Raw genomic sequence first — 26,641 nt, 5'->3', positions numbered from 1 at the left:
CCATGAAATTTATTTGGCAACATTATGGTAGTGATCTGCCTTTGCCTTCTTCCAGGTTTTTTTTTTTAAATTCCCAGTACAGCCTACAAAAAAGAAAAGGCAATACACAATTCAGTGTATACATGTAGTAGAATGAAGGACGGTTTGCAAGGATAGAAAGTATGGAGAGAGATATTGTAATGAATAAAGTTAAGGTGAAAGCAAGGCAAAGTTTGATATCCTTTTAATCTTTCTTTTGTTCAATTCACTTTTCTCTCCTTTTCATAACATTACTTTGAAAGAGAAGAACAGAATAGCTATATGTGCCATCTTGCCTACTTCCCATGCGGTTTCAAACTGCCTTGTATTTGGATGTGTATTAAGGCGCTGCTTCCTTACCAGAAAAATATTCTAGGAACTGCCTGTTCATTTTCCCTTACAAGTTCCAGTTTTATTTGGGCCTAATGTTTCATTGTTCCAGGAAAATATACCATGAAGGCTACCATGTAGCCTGTGTTTACTGTCATGGAGGAAAATATATGTATTAAGGGGAACCTAATTTGATTACATCATCCTAAATAGTTATTTAATTTGGCAGTCTTCAGTAAATTATATAGCTTGCCAGAATGCTTAATGTGAGACGATTTGAGTGGAGACCCCAAAGGTGCTTTTTTTCAGGAGGCAAACACCTTTGGGACAACCTTATCTGGATGACTGAGAATCTCCATAGACATTTGAGTGGAGGATAAAATGACAGATTCAACAGAAAAGTGACCTTATTTTTTAGGGTTTTTTTTTTGGTCTTTTCCCCAAATGAATTAAGAAGAGGGAGATATGGATTGGTTCCATTGTGTGAGGGCAGTAACTTTTCAGCAGTTCCCTCCCTTTTTGACCTTAACAGGTATTCAAAGTGGAAGAAAATGAGTCATGATTTTGAATTTGTAATTACCTCCTAAGCACCCATCAATGCTTAACAATGCATCATTGTCATTAATTATAATATTTATTGCATTCCATACAGCATAATCTTTTTCTTCTATGGCTTCAAGTAACAGAATCCAGAGCTGCTCAAGAATAAATAACCTTTATTTTCAACTTCATACAGATGAGAACTGCCAAAGCAGATGGAAGGCTTCAGAAATCATGACATTTCAAGTTTATACTACCAGATCCTTGAACTGTGATTTATACTAACAGATCACCCTTTCTGAGGGAGTAGCCCACATGCAAGAAAAGTTGAATGTAATCCAACATACCAAGGTTTATCTTGCTGAGAAAACACTAATGGACATAAACATTGGCTTGCTTATGGTATAGTCCTAGACTTATTTAAATAAATTAACATTTATTTCTATATGCTCATAAAACTGCAGACTTAATTGCAATCCTATGGCTACTTAGGAAACAGTAAACTCAACTGATGTGAATAGCGTTCTCTTCTGAATAGACAAGCACATTCTAGTATCAGAATAATGTAAAAACTAATTTTTGAATCTTAGAAGATTCAGAATACTGTAATTTCATAATCCCAATATACTTTTTTTTTTTTACAAATTTGAATTCCAGGCTATTTTTCTAAACAATTACAGATTTCCTTTTACAAGAAAGAATGATGATGTAAGAAAGGGAGATACCATCTGGGAAGAAAGCTCACAAAGTTGAGGTAAAGTAAGTGCTTTTTTTTTAAAATGCCAGTGGTGAGGGCACTTTGCAGATTAGGTAAATGCCTAGCAGCAAAACAGTGTTCAGCATCTTAATCGGCTTAAATATAAAATTTTATGTTTGCCCTGAGCAGGAAACAGGCTAATAATATATTTCTTAGAACAGATTTTCTAAAAGTCGTTCACTTAATTTGACAGGTTTGAATGCTAATTCAAATTATTAAAAGTGTATTTCACGCTACAAAATTTAATCAGACTTTGAAATGAAAGGCTAATTATTATCCTTCCTCATTGTGTAGGAATTGCTACATTCAGCCCTTCTTGCATAATCCTCAAAATCCTAAGTCTATCAAACTTATTCACACATATCACTTTTTTCAGTATGAAGAAGAGACTGGACAGCCATTTGCTTGAAATGGTATAGGGTTTCCTGCCTGAGCAGGGGGTTGGACTAGATGACCTTCAAGGTCCTTCCAACTTCTTCTTCCTCTTATTATTATTGATGGAATTGGACCTCAAATCAGGATTAAGTATGTACAAAGCTATCTTATCATAGAATATTGCTCACAGTTAACAGCACATGCTTCCCTTGTGTTATTATGGATATAAGGTGTCCATGTAACACATGAACTGACATAGGTACCCAGGATATGATTATAAGTCTGCAGCAAATCTTCAGAAAACAGAAAATGTTATTTAGACAGTAGATGGATGTATCACAATCAATAGGAAAATAGAAAGTTTCTTTTTCTTCAGCCTGGTTAAGTCCTTTCCAAAATGTCTTCTGAATTTATATAGTATTTGGTTTGTATGATTCTCGATAGCTTCCAACATTTTTGCTTAAGCATGATGAAGATTCAGATTTACTTTTCTTTAAAGATGCTTTATTTGGTTGCCATTCGCTTCCCACATGATAACGACTTTGGAGGTTTGGGGTAGTAACCAGTAGTTATTGAGCTATTTGAAGAAAATGTACCAAATTGATAATCAAGTGGTAAATCTGAAAGAAAGAAACACATATGATTAGGAATTATACCTGTATCACATCTAAATATAAATGAGGACCCAGATTGTTGGGGGCAATTAAGCTGACTTTGTAATAATGCCACTTGGAGTGTGTGTGAAAGCCCTAATAAGCAGGCATATACATAGAATGAAGGCTACTGCTAAGCTTGTAAGCCGCCCTGAGTCTTCAGAGAAGGGCGGGATATAAATGGGATTAAAATAAATAAAATAAAATAAATAAATGATCCCAGAAACTCCAAAGAAAAATACATTTGTTTCTTAAGCTTTTTAATCTGTTTGCTTAATATTGCAACAATTTAAGCACACCACAAGCTTACATGTTTTGTGTCTAGAGTTTATATGCCTGAGCATATAAAAGAAATGTTTTGGTTTTCCTTCTGTGAATTGTTTAAAATAAAGCAAAAGTGATTCTAGATAATTTGAAATATGTATCTTTTAGTGACAAATATATTGTATCACTTATGTAGGCATAGGATGAACCATGACAATAATATACCTGCTAGCATATCCAGAAAACAAATTTTGAATTATAGATACTACTTTGCATTAATTATTTAATCCTAATTTTAAAAGAGCAATGTTATGTTTCCCATAATCATATTATAGTTACAACCTTGGGCATTCTTTTCTTACAATAAAAAAGTACAACATTAATCTGAGATGTCCATGGTTGTTGTTGTTATTGTAATGGCTACATAGCTGTCTGGAAAAAGAATATGGGCAAATAAATATTTCTTCTAATATCATCAGGAAACTTTCTAAATTATTTTGATGATTAAAAATTGATATATTATTTAGAACAAATTAGTCTGCAACTGAATACCAGTTGCATCCAGATCTTTTAAAGGTCAGAATAATTTGTTTGGGTAATTAATGGAAATATTAAAGATAAACTCAAATATTCTTCTTGAAAGAACATATTATATATAGTTATTGGTTAAAAGAATAGTGTATATTATTCCCTTTTCTGATTCCAAGCCCAAATTACCAATTTCACAGTAATGTAAAACTAGAAACAGATCATTTGGTTACATTTTATCCATAAAATGGAATATTTTCTACCATTATTTTTGCTCCCTTGTTTATTAGTAAGCATTATCTCTACAGATCTTCAGTAAGCACCTACCTTGATGTTTTGAGTGGGAAGATAAACTTGTGAAACTGGTAATTCTCCTGCATAGGTTTCTGGGGGAAATTGGAAGAATGAAATATTTTGTGGAATATATAAATTGTGACCTTCACTGGCAGGGCTTTCTGCTTATGCTAGTCCTACAACTATACACTGCAATCAGGGTAAGAAGACTGGGGAGACCAGCCTAACTGGGAATTTTTTTGATCCATTTCAATAATACAAGCGCAAATATTTTGTTCTTAAAAGAAAACAGAAAAAAGAAGAAATGATTTTCTTTCAAGAACCAATAACTCTATTCTTTCTTAGATCTGGACATATTAAAATGGAAATGCCAAGAGATATGAAAGACCAGTATGACTATTTGGTAGTTTAAGCATTCTTCAAAAATGCTCTTATATTCTTTGTCACTGACTTGGTTTTGAAATCATATTTCTCAAGGACTTGATACTGGCTGGTAGTTACCGAGTAGCATATTGATGGGAATGTCTGTCCAATTTCAATCCTGTCCTTAATATTTCCAATTCAACTGAAAAATAAAATAAAATAAAGTAGAATAAAATAAAATAAAATTAAAAGTTTTAAGGCAAACCAGAAACTGTGAGTTCAAGTCTCACCTTAGCCATGAAAGCCAGCTGGGTGATGTTAGGTCAGTCACTCTCTCTCAGGCCACCTCACCTCACATGACTGTTATTGTGGGGAAAATGGGAGGAGGAAGGTGTGTTGGATATGTTTTCTGCTTTGAGTTATTTGCAAAAATAATAAAGGTGGGATCAAATAAATAAATATAAAATCAGGGCAAAGCTATATGATCTGCTTTTTGGAGCTTAAAGAAATGGCGTTTTGTTTTCTTTTTCCCTACAAGTATGTTCTGACTTTTTACAAAAACACTCGTTGGCCGGCAGATAAGGACGAAACAACCGCAGGAGTAATTTGAGTTAGTCCACAAAAAATAATATCTAGGCATCCAACAGACTTATAATGCAGAACGTTAAAAGGTGTGCTTTGGTTCCTGCTTAAAAAAACATGCAAAATTCAAACAAGGGTTAGGTTGCCAAGAGACAATAAACAATAAAGGACAATATCTGTAGCTCAGGGTTGAAATGAGGAGTTCTTGGTGATCTCTGAGCTTGGTTGTTTTTTGGCAGACATTTCATGACCCAAACTAGGTAACATTATCATTGCTCTGATATGACCCCTCATGACAATAAACAAAATAAGAATTACAGGTCAATTGTACCAAGAATTTCAGAAAACTGCATGGAAACAGGTTAATGGGGAATTGAGACAGCTGAGGATTGTCTCCTTCTATATATCAACTTGTTACAGAACGATGCTGATATCTATTTTTGCCTGGCTATTTATTTTGCTCACTAAATATTAATGTGTCTTGGTACGCCACATGCAATTCTTTTTGGAGCTTTTTCTTTCTTGCAGCTTGTTTTATCCCCCCTTTTTTATGATCAGGAAATTCTGCCCAACTTCATCACTTCCTCATAAGACTGAACAAGGAATGCTCTATTTTTAAGTACTTCTTTATTTTCAGAATTTTGTTATGATGTGAAAGACATCTGATCCCACATTCAGAAGACCCAAACTGGAGGCTCCCCACTGTTTTCCAATTCCAAATCCTTTTTGATCTTTTTTCCCCTAATCATAATGCATGCCTGAACTCACCGGGTGATTTAACAATTTGAACACCACCATTCAAGATCATGCAGAATACTGAAATATAGGCAGGCTTCACATAGTCTTGGCTGTTAACTGAGGTTTTTTTTTTTTTTAGAGAGATTTAACTACTTTAAGAACTGGCTTATGCAATGGAATGCTCACCAGTACTACTCAGCAAGTTTAGCGTTTTTATTGCAGAGAACTTGTCCATAGCACTGTACAGAAAGAAAATCTCTCATATAGCCCTGTGCTTGTGGGCTTAAATGTAAGGCTTTTTTTTTTTTGCTCTACCAAATCAATGGATAACTGGCCATTCTTTAGATCAGGGATCCCCACCCCCAGTCTGCGGCCTACTGTCAGACCGCAGCCTGTTCAGAACTGGGCCGTGGAAGCAGTGGGCGAGTGAGAATGCATGCATGCACGAAGCTGTATTTCTGAAAATGGCACATGCATGTGTACGCAAAACAATCCCCTCTCCCCCCCCCACCAGTCCGCCGAGCCAGAAAGGATGGAGATTGCTGCTTTGGATGGCCTTGGGTATCACCTGACTTAATACTTCACTGTGTGGGAACTGCTAGTTCCTGTCCTTATCAATCTAATTTCTTATCAATAAAGCTAAACTGATAATATTGCATGTGTACTTTGGTATTGTGCAGCTGGCATGCAACAGATGTTCTAGATTACATACCTCCCCAGACAGCCAAGGCTATCAAAAAAGCTAATTTTGGGGGATTATGAGAACTGTAGTGCATTGAGGGCATTCCCCACTGTTTTCAGATTGTTCCTTCCTGTATTTGCTAAACGTATTTTACTGAAAACCTTTGTGAGTCATGCTCTCAGAGCAGTTTATGAATTAAACATTAAGTACAACATACGTATTGTGAACCTGTTTTTACAAGATTGTTTTGCCAGCCTTCCTTTTGAGACAAGCACAGACATTTCTAGTATACATTCTTGCAGGCAGATTTCTCCAACCTACATCCATCTGCAGAAGGAAAAATTATTTGCCTTGGGTCATGTACAAAGTGAGATTACTCAAATCTGTTCCTTTTCTGCTAGAAAGAAAAATGGTTTGTCTTTATAAAACAAAGGGACAAGTTGGGAACCCAGACTGAGAAAATGGGACACCGTTTGTCAACCAAGAAACCTCACTATTAAATGATTTCTCTCTAATCATTCACCTCAATGATACAAGACACAGAAAATGGACTAATAGAAATTATTTCATGTCTTTGGTCATTTTTCTTTCTATTTGCTGGCAAGCATATAATATATTGGGAGCCTCTCTCGTACACATATACCCATACACCCATTCACACACATACACAACATACACACAGAGAGTTTTATGCAAGGATGCCAGGTAAGGCAATACCCAAGACTCTTTGAAGGTGCATATTGACTACTTTTCTTCAACAATTTTCCCCAAACAGAAGATTGAATGTTGGATAAATATTATTTATTTATTTATTTATTTATTTATTTATTTATTTATTTATTTATTTATTTATTTATTTATTTATATTACATTTATATACCGTCCTTTCCTGAAGGACTCAGGGCGGTTTACAGGGTGATTAAAAAACCAAGATACAAAAGTTAAAAACAAATTTAAAAAAAATTATATTTGTCCCTGCATAAATAAAACCCCAGTTAAAATAAGATTAATCCTCAGCCTGGGCCAGAGAGCTCGAAGAGCCAGGTCTTCAGGCCCCGGCGGAATGAACATTATGCCAAATGTTGGGTCTATTAACTTCCTGAAGAGGGCAGCATACTCCTTCCTTCCTTCCCTTCCCTTCCCTCTTTCCTTTTCCTTCCCAGTTTGCTATGCCAGACCATGCTTCCGTCAACTTGACAGGACCAACCCAGTCAGAATGCAACTCCAAGAGAATCTGAGTGACTTCTAACATCTGTCAGTTATCTAGAATATTCTTGACAATGGCCCTGCAGATGGTTTGTATCAAATCTTCCCAGCAGGGGCAAGTCACCTTAAAGAGGGGTCTTAAGTGGCTGATAGCAGTCGTGAAGAAAACAAAAGAAATACTTATATTTTGCTTACTCTTATTGCCATGATGTAATCCCTAGTGTGAGCTCCCATTCTAGGCAGGCACTAAAATCTTGGCCAAACTGCCTACTAGATCATCAGGAAAAACCTGAGAATTTGATACACTGAACAGCTTATACAACCCATTCCATAAATGAGGTTTTATATATAGTACTGTACATAAACATACACACAAAGAAAGACAACCTATTCTTCAAGAACCATACAAGCACACTAAAGCAAAATCTTAAAAGGCTGCAAAAGAAAACAACATTCATAACATATTAGCTTCAAAACATATCACTCTGTCCAAAGGCCTGTTGGAAAAGCCAGGTTTTAATAGCTTTCTAAAACCCAGCAACTTTGGGATTATACTAATCGTACTTACTGGTTCAGGAGAAAAGGAAACAGTGAGTGGGAAAAAAAACCCTGCCTTTAAGATTTGTGCAGATAACATTCTATGAGACGAGGACTTACAAAGTCTACCTGACATTATTGGACAGGACCTCCAATCCCCCCTCCCCACTAGGATTAGTTCAGCACGGCCACTGCCAGAATTTTACCAGGTAGTCCTTGACTTATGACCCCAGTGGAACTCATAAGTCTACGAGGAGCTATGTAACCGGATTCAATGTTGCAACCACTTTTATAATGTTGTAAAGCAAGTCACGGTGATTTGTTAAGCGAATCACATGGTTGTTAAGTGGACCATGAGGCTGTTAAACGAATCCAGCATATCCAATTGATTTTTTTTTTGCTGTTTTTCTGCTGGAAAAGGGCCAAAACCATTGCAAATTGCAGTCACATGATAGCAGGCTGTTACAAGTCTTAAAATAGGAGCTTGTTGCCAAAACTCAGAATGTGATCACATGTGTGCAGCTGTCATAACTTTGAGAATGGAATATAAGTAGCTTTTTTTGAAATCTGTCTTTAACTTCCAACAGTCCTCAAGCAACAACGGTATATTCACCACTTTTACAGCCATTGGACTTACAATGGTGGCTGCTGTTACTATTCTCATTCAGTACTGGGGGTGGGTTGGCTCTCTTTTTTGTGTGCTCTTGTTATGCTAACATTCAGTTATTATTATTATCATCATCATTATCATCTTCATCATCATTACTATTATTAACTGCTAAAATGAAAAGAAACAATGCATGTAGAGAAAATATGTGCAAAGGATTTTAGCCCATACCCATTCCTTCTTCTTGTCAATGCATGATTTATGATTATAGAATAAAACTTAATTATTGGAGATGGAGATTGTCCATACTAGATCACCTGATGTTTTACATAACAAAGCATTACTGCTGGAAAAAAAATTCTTTTGTTTATGGGTCTGCTGTTGGAATCATTTTTTGTGGAGAACAAGTCAATATGCTTTAATGAAGATACAAATGATTACTTTTCACTGTTTTCTTTTCCCTTTCTCAAGCTCAAACCATGCATTAGTAGAATTTACTCTGGGATTTACAATGAAAACGTATGAATATTTACTCAAATGTAAGCTCGGCGCGGCCAATCAATAAAAGATTTATTCTGGGCAGAGCATTAGAATTCTGATCATCAATATTAATTTGACACTAATATGAATTTGACTTTAAAATGAATGGTTTGAAAATGTCAGGGATTGGCTTAGGATCATTATTATTCTTACCTGCTATGGCTTCAATGCTTGGGATTGTAATTGTGCTATAAGCATGAACAGATTTGCAAGACCATGTATTTACTAAGATTTCCTCTTCGTTTTCTTTTCCTGAAATAGTATCCATAAAGAAAGAACCCCACTGTTTAGAAACAGAATGGAGAGCTTTGGGTTGATGTCCCTGGAATATAAACAAACACTAAGATAAACATAAAATCCATATGTGCTCTTATAGTTTTATATGGCCTCTTTGTAAATGGGATCTCTCTAATATTCAAGGCATTAGGCACACAAAAAGAAACTTGGTGAACGCTCAGGAAAGTCCCAATAACAGAGTCAGTCAAGAAACTTTGATCCACTCCCAGGCACAAGAAAATATCACATTTCCAAATTCAATCACTTCCCGTGCATTAAAGAAATTCTGCTGGTGACATTTTTTTCTTATATGACCTGTATATATTAGGGATTTCATCTAGAGCAGGGGTCCTCAACCTTGGCAACTTTAAGACTTGCAAAGCTGGCTGAGGAATTCTAGGATTTGAAATCCACAAGTCTTAAAGTTGCCAAGTTTGAGGACCCCTGATCTAGAGGGTTGTTGCAAAAAAAATATTCTAGGCATCTGTCAAATCAAATCAGATCTGTTCAGAGTTGGATTCGACGCAGATCTGGGTTGTAGAACTGAGGTATGGTCTTGTTTAGTTGCCTGGGAGGAATCTGATCTGGTAACTCCTAAAGTATTGGACAAGATTAGCCACCCAGGGGCTCCTGGAAAGTTACATGGTTGGATCCACACAGTGGTTACTTCTCTGAGAAATGGAATGGTTCTACCTATCTGGAAGCAAGTCTGGTGTGTACCCCCCTCCCTAAAACACCATTGTTGGACCCAACAATTTTGGCCACTTTCTTTTAGTCTATCTTTCCCATTTTCTGGAGAAAGCTGTTGAGAAGGTGTCTGAGTTGCAAATTCAGAGGGATTTGTAGAAAATAAGTTATCTGAATCCTTTTCAGCTAGATTTCAGAGAGCACTGACTGTACTTGTTCAAGACCTCTAGTAGAGCTAGGATGGGGATTGTGCAATCATTCTGAATCTTGCCTCTATTTTAAATGTTTATATTGAGTTTTAATGTTTTTAATATTTTATTTGTACACTACCTAGAGTCCCTCTGTCTAAATTTAATAAACAAACAAACAAACAAATCTCCTTGATCTCTCAGTGGTTTTTGATACCATCAATCAGGCTATCCTTTCGGACTGATTACAACAGAGGTCCCCAACCTTTTCGGCACCAGGGACCAGTTCTGTGGAGAGAGGTTTTTCCGCACACCAGAGGGTACATGATTTTTTGTGCTGCCTGCATCCCGCGGATGGGGCTTTGCTTGTTTATGCAGACCAGTTGCTGGCATGCCGCAGCCCGGTACTGGTCCACGGACCGGGAGTTGTGGACCCCTGGATTACAACATGGGAATGGTGTTCTGGTGGTTCTTCTCTTTTCTCCAGTTCCAGCTGACAAGACTGTGTCAATGTTAATAAGAGGAGAGAAATGGAGCCCAAACCTCTTGACCTGCCAAAGTACTCGTTTCTTCTGTTTAACCTGTCTTTTCTGTTGCAGCGCATGCCCTCTGGGCTTATTCATTGAAGAGAAATGAAACATTTTTGGACATGAGGACACTCAACAAAATGATGAGAGCTCTCCACTTGTGTGCACTGGAGCTTCCATATAATAGTTAACATAATGATTTATTGCACATTATTTTTCAATTTAGCTAGTTCAGAACCAAAACACTGGAACAGAATCTATTTTAAGTAAATGTTAAAATGAATGTAATGATGCAGTTATAAACTATAGAACCACACACAACAGATTAAGGTCCATAACTCAAGGTGATTGAGCTTACTGGTGATCATAGTTTTAGAGTCACCCTTCATTTTATCCCCGCAACAACAATTTTGCGGGATAAATTGGGGTCAGAGAGTGACTGGGTGAAAATCATCTCTCTTTGACTGAGGAGAGACCTACAATTAATCTGCATCATATACTACTACCAGTATTACTGAGTGAAATGTAAATAACGTGACAAGAACTGGTTCTGTGAAACAAATTGCTTTTTATAGTAAAAATAGAAAAGCGTCCTTCTCTTGTTCCTGTAGAGTTAAACCAGGGGATATTGAGATACTCTTCAAGTAAACTTTGTATAGCAGTCAATAGAAAATGCCTTTGAACTATCCAAGGCATTCTTCATGAAAGGCATAAAGCATACTTATTATCCTGTGCTGCAAGTGTTTATTTTGAATAAGAATAAGACTATGTTTCTTTTCTTTCCTAGTTCTGCAAAACACAGGAAGGAAGCCGTAGCTGAACACAGTTCATTCATCTTCCTACTTTGATGTACTTCTTCAGAAATAAAACAAAAGGAAAAAAAATACATTGACAATGACATGAAATACAAATAATACAACAGAACTGTTAAGCAAAATTCTAATTATTTTTTAGGGCACATATGTATACCAGCTCTTTGTTTTTTGTTTATTCTACGACTTTGTGAAGCAGACAATTATCCTTTATTTGGTGAGGAGAGAGCAAGGTTTCGGCATTCATTCTCAGCCATTCCGTAAATTAATTGGTGTCTAGGGTTGATACAGCTAGTCCTTGATTTACAACCATTTCTTTAGTGGCCGTTCAAAGTTACAATGGCACTGGAAAAAGTGACTTACTACCGGTTCTCACACTTAACGAAACTTGCTGCGTCCCCACAGTCATGTGAACAAAATTCGGGTGCTTGGCAACCGGCATACATTTACAATCACTGCAGCATCCTGGAGTCATGTAAACCTTCCCAGCTGGCTTCTAACAAACAAGTCAATGGAGGGAGCTTGATTCACTTAACAACCACGTTTCACTTAACAACTGCAGCGATTTGCTTAACAACACTGGCAAAAAAATACAATAAAACCAGGCGTGACTCACTTAATCGACTTGCTTTGCCACCAAGATCCTGGTTGCAAATGTGGATTACCTATAAACCACCACTAGAATCCTAAAGTCCAAGAGGCCCATGTTCATTTTATATCATTTTCAGTACAGATAGTCCTCAGTAAATGAATAACTGCCTCATTCAGTGACCATTCGAACTTATAATAGCCCTGAAAAAGAAGATTTTATGACTGGTCCTCAATCTTACAGCCTCCCTGCAGGTAGGTGATCAGAATTCTGCTGCCATCATAACTGGCATGCAGTTATGATGGTCACAGAGTCCCGCAGACCCTTGATTGCCATTTGTGACCTTCACAGCTGGTTTCCAATAAGCAAAGTCAACGGGAAGCTGCAGTCACATGACATCACACTTAATGATCCTGGGTGATTCATTTAACAACCACTATAAGTCAGGCATGGATACTTGATGTTTATATATCATTTAGCAACAAAGTTACAGATCCCAACTGCAATTGTTAAGTGAGACTACCCACATCTGAAATCTTGTGCCATGCTAGTAATTTTACATTAAAAAAACAGCAAGCATTTCCTTCCAATTTTAGTATTCTAAAGACATTTATGTCCTGGATACACCCACATGCCTCTCTTTCTTTAAGTATGTATCACAGCAGATGGCTTCATTTAGATTTTGGCAGCAATGGCAAATCACCTCTACATTCTTGTGAAGAAAACAATGGTTAAGATTTGAGAGAGGGTCCGCAAAAAATATTTTGGTATATGTGTTTTATGAGAACTCATTTGGTGTATAGGTAGTCCTCAACTTACGACCACAACTGAGCCCCAAATTTCTGTTGTTAAGCAAGGCAGTTAAATGAGTTTTGCCCCATTTTACATCTTTCCTTGCCACAGTTGTTAAATGAATCACTACAGTTAGTGATTAACTGTAACATGGTTGTTAAGTGAATCTGGCTTCTCCATTGACTTTGCTTGCTAGGTCTTAAAAGGTGATCACATGACCTATAACCGGTTACAGGAAGGAAGGAAGGAAGGAAGGAAGGAAGGAAGGAAGGAAGGAAGGAAGGAAAGAAGGAAGGAAGGAAGGTTTCTAAACCTCCTTGACAGTGTCCCACAAGGAAACTCAATGGGGAAAGTGGCAGGAAGTCAGAAGTCACTCCTACTCTCACTGTTGTTTTGCCCACCCCAATCATTTTGTTTCTCTTTTTAGGTAAGGAAATATCTCTGAAACATAGCCCAATGGAAACATTTTAATCACTGAAACTGTGTTTTTAATACACAAAAATAATGGTTAGATCTGTGTAGGAAACCATTCAGGGAAGGATACCATAAATCTGTGGCCTTTTAAAGGTTTGCTGAAATAAAACTGCCAGCATCCTGATACTGTTGAAAGCTGCCAAGAACTAAGAGAAGAAGTTTCCCAGCCTTCTAATAACGGATAAGCACTACCTTTACTACAATAAAAAGGTTAGGCACTGTAACCATCATAGATATGAGTCAGTTATCCAGAGTCTGAATTTTGATCACGGGAACGCTGCGCCAGTCCTAAGTGTGAAAAAAAAGCCGTAAGTCACTTTTTTTCAGCGACAGCGTAACTTTGAACAGTCACTAAACGGATTCTGTTGTACGTTGAGGGCTAACTGTAACGGTTTTCAAAATGCTATGTCAACCCATCCCATAATGGAGGAGGAAATGGGTTGTACCAGATTATCCTTACCTCGTACTTTCCTTTCTTCTCTACGGGTTCAGACCGTGACTCTGTAAGTCCCACAGCATCATCCCCTCCAAGCTCTTCCAAAATAAGGACAGTCTCCCAGTTACAATAGTGATGAGCTGAGAAAATATCTGAGTGCATGCTATCACCAAAGTAAACGACCTGGAAATAAGGAAATGCAACAATTGCATCTAACAAATAAATAGCTGTATTTGAACATTCAGTGCATATGAGTCCTTGCCGATCATCTGCAAATCACTTAGGAGCAACCAGTGAACCCCAAACTAATTTCTGTTATCTCTGACTTAAAATATGTTAATAATTACTAATTAAGCTTGCGATGTAATGGACAACGCCTTGAGAATAAAGTACTTTAGCACAATTGGTATTTCTTGGAAAGGTCATTGTGCATTAAATTAGGCTACACGCATCTTGTATTCAATATTAAAAATGAGTATGATGCTGGCTCGTATTTCCTGTTAGATGATATTTACGTAATTGTCATTGCTGTGGCTTACTACTGGATCTCTAAAAACTGGTCCTTAGTGAGAGTGAGATGAATTTGTGTCGATGTGGAGAAAGCCTTCTTATGAGGAGGCTTTGCTACGATGTCTTTGCTTCTGCTTTTTAAAATACCTTTGGTTCTACTTTGCCAGTCATCTTCTTCAGCAACTCACACAAATGGGTCGAGTTACCTTGAGAGTACCAGCCAGGTTTGTCCAGGGTTGGGAGAGCATCTTGTTCCTCATCATTCTCTGAAGTAATAAACAAAATTTATCTGTTTTAGTGAAAATGCAAGAAATAAAAAAGCCCTCCTCTGAAAGACCCATTAAACAAATGTAATTCTTAAGAATATACCAAATGATACCTACAAAACATTTTCCACAAATTATAGTTCGCTTCACTGTTTCTCATTCTTCTGGTGGAGTCACTAATAACATTTACAACTGCCTTGAGAAAGATTTAAAGGAAGAAGTTTTAAAACTATAAGTTAAAGGTAAAGGTTCCCCCGCACACGTGTGCTAGTCGTTTCAAAGCCGAAGAGCCAGCGCTTGTCTGAGGACATTTCCGTGGTCATGTGGCCGGCATGACTAGACGCCAAAGGCGCACGGAACGCTGTTACCTTCCCACCGTAGTGGTCCCTATTTTTCTACTTGCATTTTTACGTGCTTTCAAACTGCTAGGTTGGCAGAAGCTGGGACGAGTAACAGGCGCTCACTCTGTTACGCGGCACTTGGGATTCGACCCGCCAAACTGCTGACCATCTGATCGACAAGCTCAGCGTCCTAATCCATAAAGAACTGGGCTAGTTTAGTAAAAGGATAAAATGGGGATTTATATCTGTATCGATGTAAATGAAAGCAAACTTAGAAATTAATGTTACAGAGCCATTATGCCAGGAGTGTCAAACTGCCAGCCCACGGGCTGGACGCGTCACAAGGAAACCGCGCCCATCCCATGGCTGGCAATGGGGAAAAAACTCCGATATGTCGCACGACGTCATGTGACCTCGCGAGCTTGACATGTCTGCATTATGCTATCTGGTTGGATGATGAACCATCTACAAGCAAGCAACTAAACTTAGAGAGCACCAAGAACTTCACTAGTGTGGATTATAACTTGATTATAAGGAATTTTTGATACTGTAATTTTCTGAACTGAGGTCCTTTGTGTCCTTAATGGAACATTTATTTTATGAACACTTGATTGAATAAGCTAGAAATGTACTCAGTCCTCAAGAAAGAATATTGCGCCTTTGTAAGAAGTAACAATTTAATGAATTTTGTGTAACTTTCTTATTGCTCTAATGCCAAATGTAACATTTAATATGAAACACAGCTGTTTATATCGTATGTGTGTGTGTGCACTTGCGTGCGTGGGGGGTTTGGTAATTAGATTTCATGGAGGAATCACTGGCAGAATATGATAGAAAAATGTACAATATTAATTATGGTATGTTGGAATCTATGGCTCAATTAATAAGAATACTGTCCTTGGATGGGCCTGTTAAGAGAGGGAGGAGGGGTTTACTGGTTCCTGTCCTTACACTACCTTAGAAACTATTCATCTGACAACTGTGTAAAATGCATGCAAAGCTGCAGAGGAAATACTGTAACTTCTACTTATTCACCCTTTCTCCAGTGGGAGTCTCTGTTGGATTTCAGTCCTTCTTACAAATAAGAGGAAGCTCTTATTTTTTTGTTATTTATATGGAGCTGTTTTTCCAGGACCTCAAGGCAACTCCTTCCTTCAATTTTTTCTCTCTCTAACAACAACTGACTGGGTATACTGAGTTGAGATAAAGAAACTAGGCCAAAGTCATCCAGTGAGTTCCCATGGTTGAGGGTGGGATTTGCACCTGAACCTCTCTGGTTCTAGCCCAACACTTTAACCACTATATCACACTGGCTTTTTATGAATACAAAGAAAAACCATGTATTAAGCCTTGTTTACTTGAATTTCAGTTCTAGAAAGATCAGTGATGCAGCTAGAATTACTTCCTTCTATCCCGTTGAGCTTGCCAGAGTAAGTGCATGTATATGAAATACTCTCCCTTGTGCTGCACATATAAATGTAATCATCATCATCATTTTAGCAATTGTCTGTCCACTGCAGGATGAAGACCTCTGCCACATCTTTCCAAACAATATGGCCCTGAGCTTTCTTTTGCCAACTGGGCCCGCAATACTTGCTGATGTCAATGATCCATCTTGTTTTAGGTCTCTTTCAGGGAATATCAACTGGGATCCATTCTATGACTGCCTAGGTCCACCTGCCATGTTTTTCTTGCTATGTGACCAGCCCATTTCCATTTCAAATCTTTTCTCTCTTAATATAACATATACTTTTTTTTGTTCTCTAATCCATATCCATATCTATATCTCTCTATGTGTGTGTGTATGTATGTGTGTGTGTACACACACACACACACACACACACACACACATATGTAATTTTTTTTTTGGATTGCTAACATGAAAATTTACACAAATATGAGCTGCCACTGCTGTGGCTACTGCCTGTAGATGGCCTTGGGTTAGGCTGAAACAGGGAATAAGGTTTGTCCCGTGTTTGGGACCTAAGCAAGTGCATTCTAAATACTTAACAAACATTTCACACACACACACACACACACACACACACACACACAAACACACAAACATTAATACGAACAAATAAACTTGAAAAAAAGTAATTTATTTTTGACAATTTTCTAATGTAATCAAGCACGTCCTAGCAAATAGCATTTTCCACCTGACTTCCTTAATGTAAAGATCTTAAAATACATTACTCAGCCTTAAAAATGTACAATACTGTTTGGTCAACATGTGGCATTCTATTCCTGCTAGAGGCATTACATTTGGGACTTCCCAGGTTCCCTTTATCTGTGGTAAATATAAAACCTGTCCTTCAATTGCTGTCAGAATCCATTTATATCACATTCATAAATGTATGTTTAAAACATTATCCCCCCCCATGGATTCTGCCATCTCCCGAGGAAGGAGGAGCGCATGTGGATTCAGCCTGCCTTAGGTTATTTCAAAGACCAAGGGAAACCTTTTGAACTGGGGGAACAAAGGGGAGGGTTAGGGAAGAAGGCATCTGGCCTGTGTCTCCATTTGAATCTGTAAAGGAAGAAGGCAATAACCATAAAGATTCGAAGTTCCCTTTTTCCCACGAAAGGGATGACACAAAGTAAAATGATGGGGGACTGACCAAATGGGGTTCAGGGAAGGGGGTGTGTGAACCGGGAACTCTTTATAAAGTTTCAATCTGTGTCCTGTCTTGTATTTCCACAACCAAGCATGTCCTAGTAAAAATTCCTTTTGGACTAGAACTGACTTCAAGAGTTTTTGTTTTCCTGACAATTGCTTAGAATTAAAACAAGAGCTTTCAACCTACTATGTTGCTATTTAAACTACTGGGCCATGACTTATTCGCAACCAGGCCACGTGAGTGGTGGGCTGGCAGACACACACGCACAGTTCAACTTGCAAAAGCAGTGGGCTAGTGCGCAACTGCATGAGCACGCAGCTTGACTTGCGCAAGTTGAGCTGTGTGCGTGTGTGCACGTATGCCGGCCTGCTGCTCATGCAAATTGAGCTGCGCGTGCGTGTGGGCCTGCTGCTCACATGGCCCGTTGCAAATGGGCCAGAGCCCACTATTGGACTGTGGCCTGGGGACCCATGTTCTATGTTATGTTTTATTTGAATTTCCAGTAGGAGAGATTGAAACTCCTATTCAGAGCCTATTTTAAGGGAAATTGGATACAAATAAGAGAAACAAAATTTTAAAGGTATCAAAAAAATAATCTAATCAGGAGCAACATCCATGTGCAACTGAAAAGAAAATGAATTGTTGTTCCTGAGGATTTCAAAGTTACCACATGTTCTAAAAGTTAACCTCCAACATATAAACTTGTTAGGCTTTCTATACACAAGGAGTCAGATTTAGGTGGGATATTATCCAATTCAATAAAGCATTTAAAACTTGACTAAAATTCCTAGCCATAATTATCTGATCCAAGGCGAGAACAAAAAGATATTCAAATCATCCATATAATATGGTTGGGACTTTTAAACTTCTGTTTATATAACTCCAATTATATTGATTTTCAGAGAAATATTAGTTTATCAGAAGCTATGGGACTAACTCTAATTAATAAAATAATGTGATAAATGATCAAACCATTGCACATCAATAATTTTTGGCATCAAAGGTACGCTTGATCATGCATGATCTTAGGAAAAGCTATATAATATGTACAACTCATTTAATGTGTTCTGCTGTTACATTTAACTCAATATTATGCTGCAGTCATTTTTTAAAAATTTATTTATTGAGTCTGAACCATGTTGACAAATATTACCTAGTTTATTAGCCTTTCAGCTGGAAGAACCTAATCTGTAGTTTGTGCAACATTTTTATTACATATAACGAACCACCATAATCTATCCTGAGATGGGGTATTTTTCATGGTCTTCTTCAGGTAGGGCCAGCACTTGAACAAGTCACCATGTGTTATAGGCCAAGTGCCTGAAACTGAAGTCTACTCATGGAGACTTCTATGTATCAGAATTTTGGAAAATCAGCACTTCTAATCCCCATGAAAATTTTCCAGATAGACTTTTATTATAGAGCTTTTACATCTGGTGGGCAATGCACAGAGAGAACTAGCATACTTGAACCCATTTCCCCTAATAATAGACAGAGCCCTTCACTTCATTTAATACTTATGAAGAGAGATAGTTATGGCATTCAAGTATGGAAGAGTCTCCCAATTAAGGACAGGTAGTTTACTTAAATAGCAGTTAATTAGAAAAACAAATCATACGGCATTTTAAAAATTAACTTCATATAGACTATCATCATGAAACTGGAAGGATGTTTCAAGGATGGTTTCTGCTTCCTTTTTATTTTGAACACCAATTATTCATGCCTTAACATCTTGTTTTTTTATATTTCTTATCTTCACCATTTTTCTCTCTGAATTTTTTTTAACCATGGAGAACCATTTTAAAAAACCCCAAAAAGCTATGTTCATGCCTATGGCTATAAACCTGAGCTGCTGATAGCTTAAAATGGCTCACATGTTTAATTCTAGCTTACCCAAAGTCCGGAAAGGTCTTTGATTTGGTGTCTGAGAAAAGAAACCAGGTTTCAGGGCATTTGTGATTATAATGTCAAAAAGGTCTTCAAAATCATTCCTACAACAACAACAGCAACAACAAAAAAATAAATTGATATTTTCATCTGTCTGAGTAAGCACAAATGACATTTCAATTATTGTTCTCTCTTGGAGAAAATTGTTACAATATAAACAGTATATTCAGGTAGGGACTAGATATATGCAGGTATATGGGTTATGTGCATGCAATTAATAAATAGCCCAGTCTTTTGAAGGATTTTTTTTAATTTAGTGTATGGCGTTATTATTGCATTAGCCAGGAGATTACAATGCTAGTGCAGAGTAGTAGTTTGGCTGCTTGATTACCAGTCCTGTTAGGTACATGCTTGTGCGCTTCCTATGGTGTGCCACAGGAGGGATGAGCTAGCTTCACATCAGAAAGAAAGAATGGCTTTTCCTGCAGCGTCATCCAAGGCCCTTCTCCCCTCCACTGAAGCCACCTCGCAAATGGGTGTCGCAACCAGGAAGGTTCAGTGCTGGCAAGATTCTAACCACCACACAAAACACTAGCTTGTCTCTCCACCAAAGTGGTACCTATTTATCTACTTGCACAGAACGTGCTTTTGAATTGCTAGGTGGGCAGAAGCTGAGGCGAGTGACAGGAGATCACCCTGCCACAACAGTACTAGGACTTGAACAGTTGGAGCAGAGATTGTTTCTAGCAATATAAAGCCACTGGGCCACTGCACCTCCTTTTTGAAGAAACACCTCAGGGAAGTAGTAAAAATTTAACAAAACATGAAACAAATATCCATTTCTAATGAATTATTGTTGTTAATGACATACTAAGAAATCTAGATTAATTAGCTACTAGCAACCAAATAACAAGGCCAACAATATCTGTCTGTTATATCTGGAAATGAATGCTGTACAAGATTATACAAATTATATATGTATTCAATAACTGGACAAACATACACTCATCACTAGTGTAATGTGCTCTACATGGGGGGGTTGCCCCTCAAAACCATTTGGAAGCTTCAGCTGGTCCACAATGCAATGACGCAGGCAGTGATAGTTTGCCAATATGACTTCTCTGCTCCATGAGTGTACTGGTTACCAGACTGCTTCTGGGTGTGTTTAAAGGTGCTAGTTATTACATATAAAGCTTTACAGGGCATATGGCCAGACTGAGGGACTACATGCCCATGGTTTCTGTCCAGCTTTTTGTGCTGGCAAAGTTGGCGTTTGAGGTCCCCTTGATTAAGTAATATCATCTACCAGGATCTAGGAAGTGTGCCTTTTCTGTCACAATGCCTATTTTTGGAATGAGATCCCCTGAAATGAAGCCCCCATCCCTGCCACTTGTTTGTATTCCATAAAGCTTGAAGAATTGTTTTTTCTCCCAGGCTTAGGGCTAAAATGGATCCTTGTTGGGTATATGCATTATTTCCATTTTGTCTTTATGTTGGCCTTCTTTTTTGCTTTCTATTGGTTTTTATGGTATTATGTTGTAAACTGCCCACAGTCCATTGCAAATGAGAAGGGCCCAAGTTAAAACAAATGTAGTTATCAATATGTTGGTATGCGTGAAAAAAGATTTGCCAAAGGTGGAGATATTTTCTTATTTTGATGTACTTCATAATGTGATCTTATACATTTTATTTATTTATTTATTTAGAAATTGTACATGGTTGCCCATCTTAAAATACATAATCCTGGGAGGCTAATGACAAGCCACAAAAAATACATTATAAAGAATCTTAAAAGAGTGGCTTAGGTGAGATGGCCAGCCATACAAATTTAATGAATGATGAATGAATATTTTAATAAATAAAACATAAATGCAAAAGCAAAAGTACAATTAAGAACAACCTTAATACAGCGGTCTCCAAGCTTTTTGGCAGCAGGGACCGGTTTCGTGGAAGACAATTTTTCCACAGATTGGGGGGAGGGAATGGTTTCATTTTTGTTCACTCGCCTGCTGCTCAACTTCAGCTGTGTGGTCTGGTTTCTAACAGGCCAGGGACTGATATGGCCTAGGGGTTGCAGACCCTTGCCTTAATGCATCCATCAAGGTGCCACAGCAAACTGCCGAAACAGATATAAACTCCACTGAAGTAAGCCAATAGGTATTCCAGCCAAATAATTGCACACCGGATCTGAGCCCCTACGTTATTCATACTTTCTAGATTGGTCCTGAGTATGGCTGACAATGTTGTGTAATATGCAGAATATGGTGTTTACAGAATCATTGCACACACACAAAAAAAGGGGGGGGAAGGAAGCATCTGGAAGAGATTTTGGGGATATCCAGAATTCTTTGTACAGAAATTCAGAAGTGTGGAAAAAGGAAGCAAAATGACTTCTATGAGGCCTTTCTACTCTGATATATTTCTGCTGAATCTGCTCATGAACTTCAATGAAATTGTTATGAAAGCAACCAAACTAGGCCCTAGTATTGAATATCATTTAGATTACTAATATGACAGGAGTCAAACTAATGACCTGTGCAGCCTTCTGAGGAGTTTGTTCTACTTACACAGAAAGAAACAAACAGTTTGGTTTCAAACTTCATACTTAGTATTCAGATATAATAGAATTTGATAGCTACTTATAATAATCATCTCATTCTAAAACTCTTTCATACATGTAGAATAAAAGGACTTATTGGATAGGTTTCTAACCCTCTCCCTCAAGAAGGAGAAGTAGCAACCTCAAGTAATATTGTTTGTGGCTTCCAGCCATCCTTACCGGGGTTGAGAGATCTGGAGGAATGCTCCAAATAGCTAACAGATCATGCGAGAAGAAAGATTTCATTATCATGAACTGTTTTAACTGCTATACTACTAGCAGGCAAAAGAAGTCTGAAGTAACACAGCATTCACTTACCCTAAAGTGTACTCGCATAATAGTCTGCAATAGTCAGAATGAGAGCTGGTAATTAACAGCAGAATCTTTCCACTCTCCTTCAATCTTCTTAACCATTTTTTGACAGAATCAGGACAAGACTGTATATATTTTCCTGGGTTGCTTTTCACCTCAGGAAAGTACATTCCACAGTTTTCTGAAAGGTAGAAAAATAAGGTTATGATTGAATATGTCACATGTATGACCTATCAATGTCCAAGAATCTGTTTTTAGCATTTGTTTCAGCATTCATTCCATTCAAACACCGCTCAATTTTAAAAAAAAATGCTTAAGTTTTTAAAAAGCAGCTGAGAGAATTCCTTTGGGAAAGGTATTGAAAAGGAACTGCCATAAATATTCTGGTGGGCAGATGGAATTTGCATAACTGAGCATTCCTGGTTTGTAACCTATTAAAGAATTCTAAAAAAAAGAAGAAGCAAGGGAATGGAATTTCAATCCAGTTTATACTAGGAAAAATATATTGCTGGTCACAAGTATAAAATTATTAATATATTTTCCTTAACAAACTGAATTTAATAAGACACAGCCTCAACATTACCTGGATATTGTTCTGTTCCTCCAGAAGCCTTCTAATTAGAACAAGAACTGGCATTTCCTTAGCTATTTCTTAACTAAGAGAAACCAGCTATTGTACTTCTGGAAGCCCTGCGGTGAGCAGTGGACATCTAATCTGTCAGAAGTATGTTTTTGTGCCTGCAGATTCTCAATTTTTAATTCTAAAAGAAATGTGCATCTCAGAGAAGTATAAACAGTAAGTGCTATCAGTTCCATTGCTGGCTAGGTAATGGAATGTTTATATGTCTTATAACTGGAAGTCAACAGATCATTAGCAGAATTTTACATGCTTTAGGAGGGACACAGGAGACATTTCAGAAAATTAATTGCTAGAACAATGTCTATTCACTGGCCTGTTGCCGTCTCCTAGGATATATTGTTTCCTGTTTCTGTGTGGAAATCCATGTGAGTTGACCTCTGAATTTGAGTTCTAGGAATCTCTTAATTGAAATGGAGGTGTTACTTCCATCTTTCCAAATTCTTTTACTCTGACTCTCGCAGGGTAATTCACATCCTTCATCATATCTAAGTACTCTATAAGGCAGACTCTGCTCAGTACAGAACAGAAAGTATGAACATGAGATAATTTTACAACTCTTCCTCAAAACTGAGTACTAAAAATAAATGTATTGACTGGAATTTAATAAACAAACTTATTAAACAACATCATAAAAGAAGGAAACATTTCATGCAACATTTCAGTATCCAGCAAGTAAAAGTTCGCATGAAATGGAATGATAAATAAATGATAAATTAAACTTGGGCAGAATTTCCAATGGCTACACTTTTGACTGCAACTTGCAAACCAGATCAGTTAATATTTCTACACATATTCATCTTTCCCACTAAATATCTGTGGTCAGCTTCCCTGAACCAATTAAGAAACCTTAGACATTACTTTTCCATGTGGAATGTGCCCAATTCTTTTCTGATCAAAAGCAAAATAAAGATTTAAGCTTTGTAATCTTCAATTATTATATAAAAAGGATCAAAGGATACTTGAAAGTGTAATATTTTTCAGGAACAATATGGTCTTGGAAGATGTTTCAAAAGAAGCACCTGGATTTAAACCACTAACTTCAACAGGACAAAACTGCTTGCATCGAAAAGTATTAAATGATACGTTGTGAACTTTAATAGATCCAGAATTTCCTTGACTAGTCCCTTCCCTTGGATTTGTATATTAATTCATTAAGAAATTACTGAATTTTGTAAGGAACTCATAATAAAGCCCAGTCTGTTAAATTTAATCTAGCAAAGAAGTTACCACTGATTCTTGGGAGTACCACTGAAGTGTTAACTCCCCCTTTGCTGAGGCAAATCAAAGGGACATTCTGTAAGCAGAACAGAGGCCAGGAGAATTAAGTTTGATTCTCCAGATGTAAAGAAGTTTTTAGTTCCTAAAATGAACTAAACTATCAGCCCTATCAGTAGGTTGCATTGTGTCCTTAAGCCCTTGGCTCTTTGACCCAAATTGTGGAGAAACTGATTTTCCCCCCCAAGAGTTTTCATATTAATTATACTTGATTTTGTTTATACTGAGTTACGTTTAAATGAAATGTTGAAATGCTTGTATTAGCCCCAGCTATTAGTTGGGGAATAGAATTTGCAACACTATTCAAACTCTAAATCCAGTCATCTCCCTGGTAAAAGTTCAGCATTCCTACATATAAAGAATTGGTCACCATGGGAAAATTCTCAGTCAAAAAATCCAGAAAGGGGTCATTACTTCACAAGTGGGAAAGATTTGGAAGAAGTGGCAAATTAGGCTGGTTGTTTTACTTTACGAAACTTAAGATTGTTCTGTCTTGTTCATAACTCATAGATGAAATGATAGATTGGTGGTGGGCTGGCAACCTTAAAATTGCAAGCTAGGCTTCACAATGAAATGTTTATGACTATGCACCCTACTCCCCTCCTTCTTTTTGTCTATCTTTCTTGTTAATCTGCCAGTTTCCTTTATGATGGAATCTTTTTAACTGAGTAAATTCTAATCCAAATACAGTGCAAAATGGTAGAATTCAAATACAGTCCTATGAGTTCTAATAACAATGAAACCCCACCGTTTCTCCACCAGAAAGGACGTTATCGTTTTATCTGGAAATGAAATTACTGTCCAGTATAATCTGCCTGCTATTTATTTTGGAAACCTATAACTTGGTGAAAATAATCAAAGGTATCAAAGGTATCTCATTTTTGGAGGCCTAACACTACTAAGAACTACTTCAAAAACCTGGTTAGCCTGGCCCAGAAAAATACTTGAATGAATTAAATATTGGGAGGCCCTATTAGAAGTTCTTTACATTGTAGAAAAAGATGGACATAAAACGTGACATTTAATAAAAAGCTAAACATTACTATAAACCAGGGGTAGGCAACCTTGGCTCTTTTATGACTCGTGGACTTCAACTCCCAGAATTCCTGAGCTCAGGAATTCTGGGAGTTGAAGTCCACGGGTCATAAAAGAGCCAAGGTTGCCTACCCCTGCTATAAACAAACAAATAAGAGACATGCCAACTTCTGGTTTAGTTTATAATCATATATTCTACATAGCGGTTTTTTAGTGATTGCAACTAGCCCAAATTATGCTAATATTTTGACTAACATTGAAAGAAAATAGAGCATATGACACTGTTCTTGCATCAGTTGTTAGTCAATTTCCTTTCGGGTGGAAATCACAGCACTGGTTAGCCTTTACATTCCTAAGAGCTTGGAATCATTTTATTCCACATAAATCTGTCTGAGTCATAAAACTGGGAAGTTTTCCCCCTGAACTGCAATTGTCCATATGACCTTTTTTTTAAAATAAATAAATAAAACTATCTCTACTGTGAACAGCATTATTCCCAGATTAACTGTCTCAATCTTAAACTACTCCCTGCATTTTTATAACATTTTTTTCCAGATTGATCCATTAGCCCAGTGTTTTTCAAACTTGATAGCCAGTTTGGTCTAATAGTTAAGGTAAAAAGTAAAGCTTCCACCGCACATGTGTGCTAGTCGTTTCCGACTCATCTCCGTTTCAAAGCCGAAGAGCCAGTGCTTGTCCAAGGACGTCTCCGTGGTCATGTGGCCGGCATGACTAGACACCAAAGGCGCACGGAACGCTGTTACCTTCCCACCGTAGTGGTCCCTAGTTTTCTACTTGCATTTTTACGTGTTTTCGAACTGCTAGGTTGGCAGAAGCTGGGACGAGTAACAGGCGCTCACTCTGTTACGCGGCACTCGGGATTCGACCCGCCAAACTGCCGACCATCTGATCAACAAGCTCAGCGTCCTAACCCACTGAGCCACCACGTCCCTTATAGTTAAGGTACCAGACTACAAATTGGGAGACTGTAAGTTCTAGTCCTGACTTAGGTACAAAGCCAGCTGGGTGACCTACAGTATTCCAGTATTTTAAGGGCTGCCACAAAGAAGAGGGGGTCAACTTATTTTCCAAAGCACCAGAAGGCAAGCAAGAAACAATGTATGGAAACTAATCAAGGTGAGAAGCAACCTGGGATTAAGAAGAAATTTCCTAACAGTGAGAACAAGTAACCAGCGGAATAGCTCTCCTCAGAAGTTGTGGGTACTTCAACACTGGAGGCTTTTAAGGAGAGACTGGACAGTCACTTGTCTAAAATGGTATGAGGCCTCCTGCTTGAGCAGGGGGTTGGACTAGAAGACCTCCAAGGTCCCTGCCAGCTCTATTCTATTTGAAAACCTTG

General features: G+C 37.6%; 1 protein-coding gene across 5 annotated transcripts in view; it reads right to left on the bottom strand.

Moving 5' to 3' along the window:
- Window positions 1-1,044: 1,044 nt before the first annotated feature.
- NT5DC1 (5'-nucleotidase domain containing 1) overlaps window positions 1,045-26,641 on the bottom strand; it is a 90,816-nt gene continuing 65,219 nt past the window's right edge. For 3 of the 5 annotated variants that reach the window (XM_083355589.1, XM_083355590.1, XM_083355587.1), the window contains exons 7-12: window positions 22,338-22,512; window positions 19,427-19,524; window positions 14,453-14,571; window positions 13,820-13,978; window positions 9,168-9,336; window positions 1,045-2,640 (exon numbers count right to left, since the gene is read on the bottom strand). In XM_083355589.1, coding sequence (XP_083211715.1) covers window positions 2,525-2,640; window positions 9,168-9,336; window positions 13,820-13,978; window positions 14,453-14,571; window positions 19,427-19,524; window positions 22,338-22,512 — 836 coding nt within the window. In that variant the 3' untranslated portion in view covers window positions 1,045-2,524. Of the gene's footprint in view, window positions 2,641-3,792; window positions 3,852-9,167; window positions 9,337-13,819; window positions 13,979-14,452; window positions 14,572-19,426; window positions 19,525-22,337; window positions 22,513-26,641 lie in introns of all 5 variants that reach the window. The other 2 variants (XM_083355588.1, XM_083355591.1) reach the window with 2 other exon arrangements.

This window comes from Vipera ursinii (genome assembly GCF_947247035.1).
Source record: "Vipera ursinii genome assembly, chromosome: 1".
NCBI lineage: Eukaryota > Metazoa > Chordata > Lepidosauria > Squamata > Viperidae > Vipera > Vipera ursinii.
Note: the sequence above shows the minus strand (reverse complement) of the source record. Positions and strands in the feature narration are given on the sequence as shown.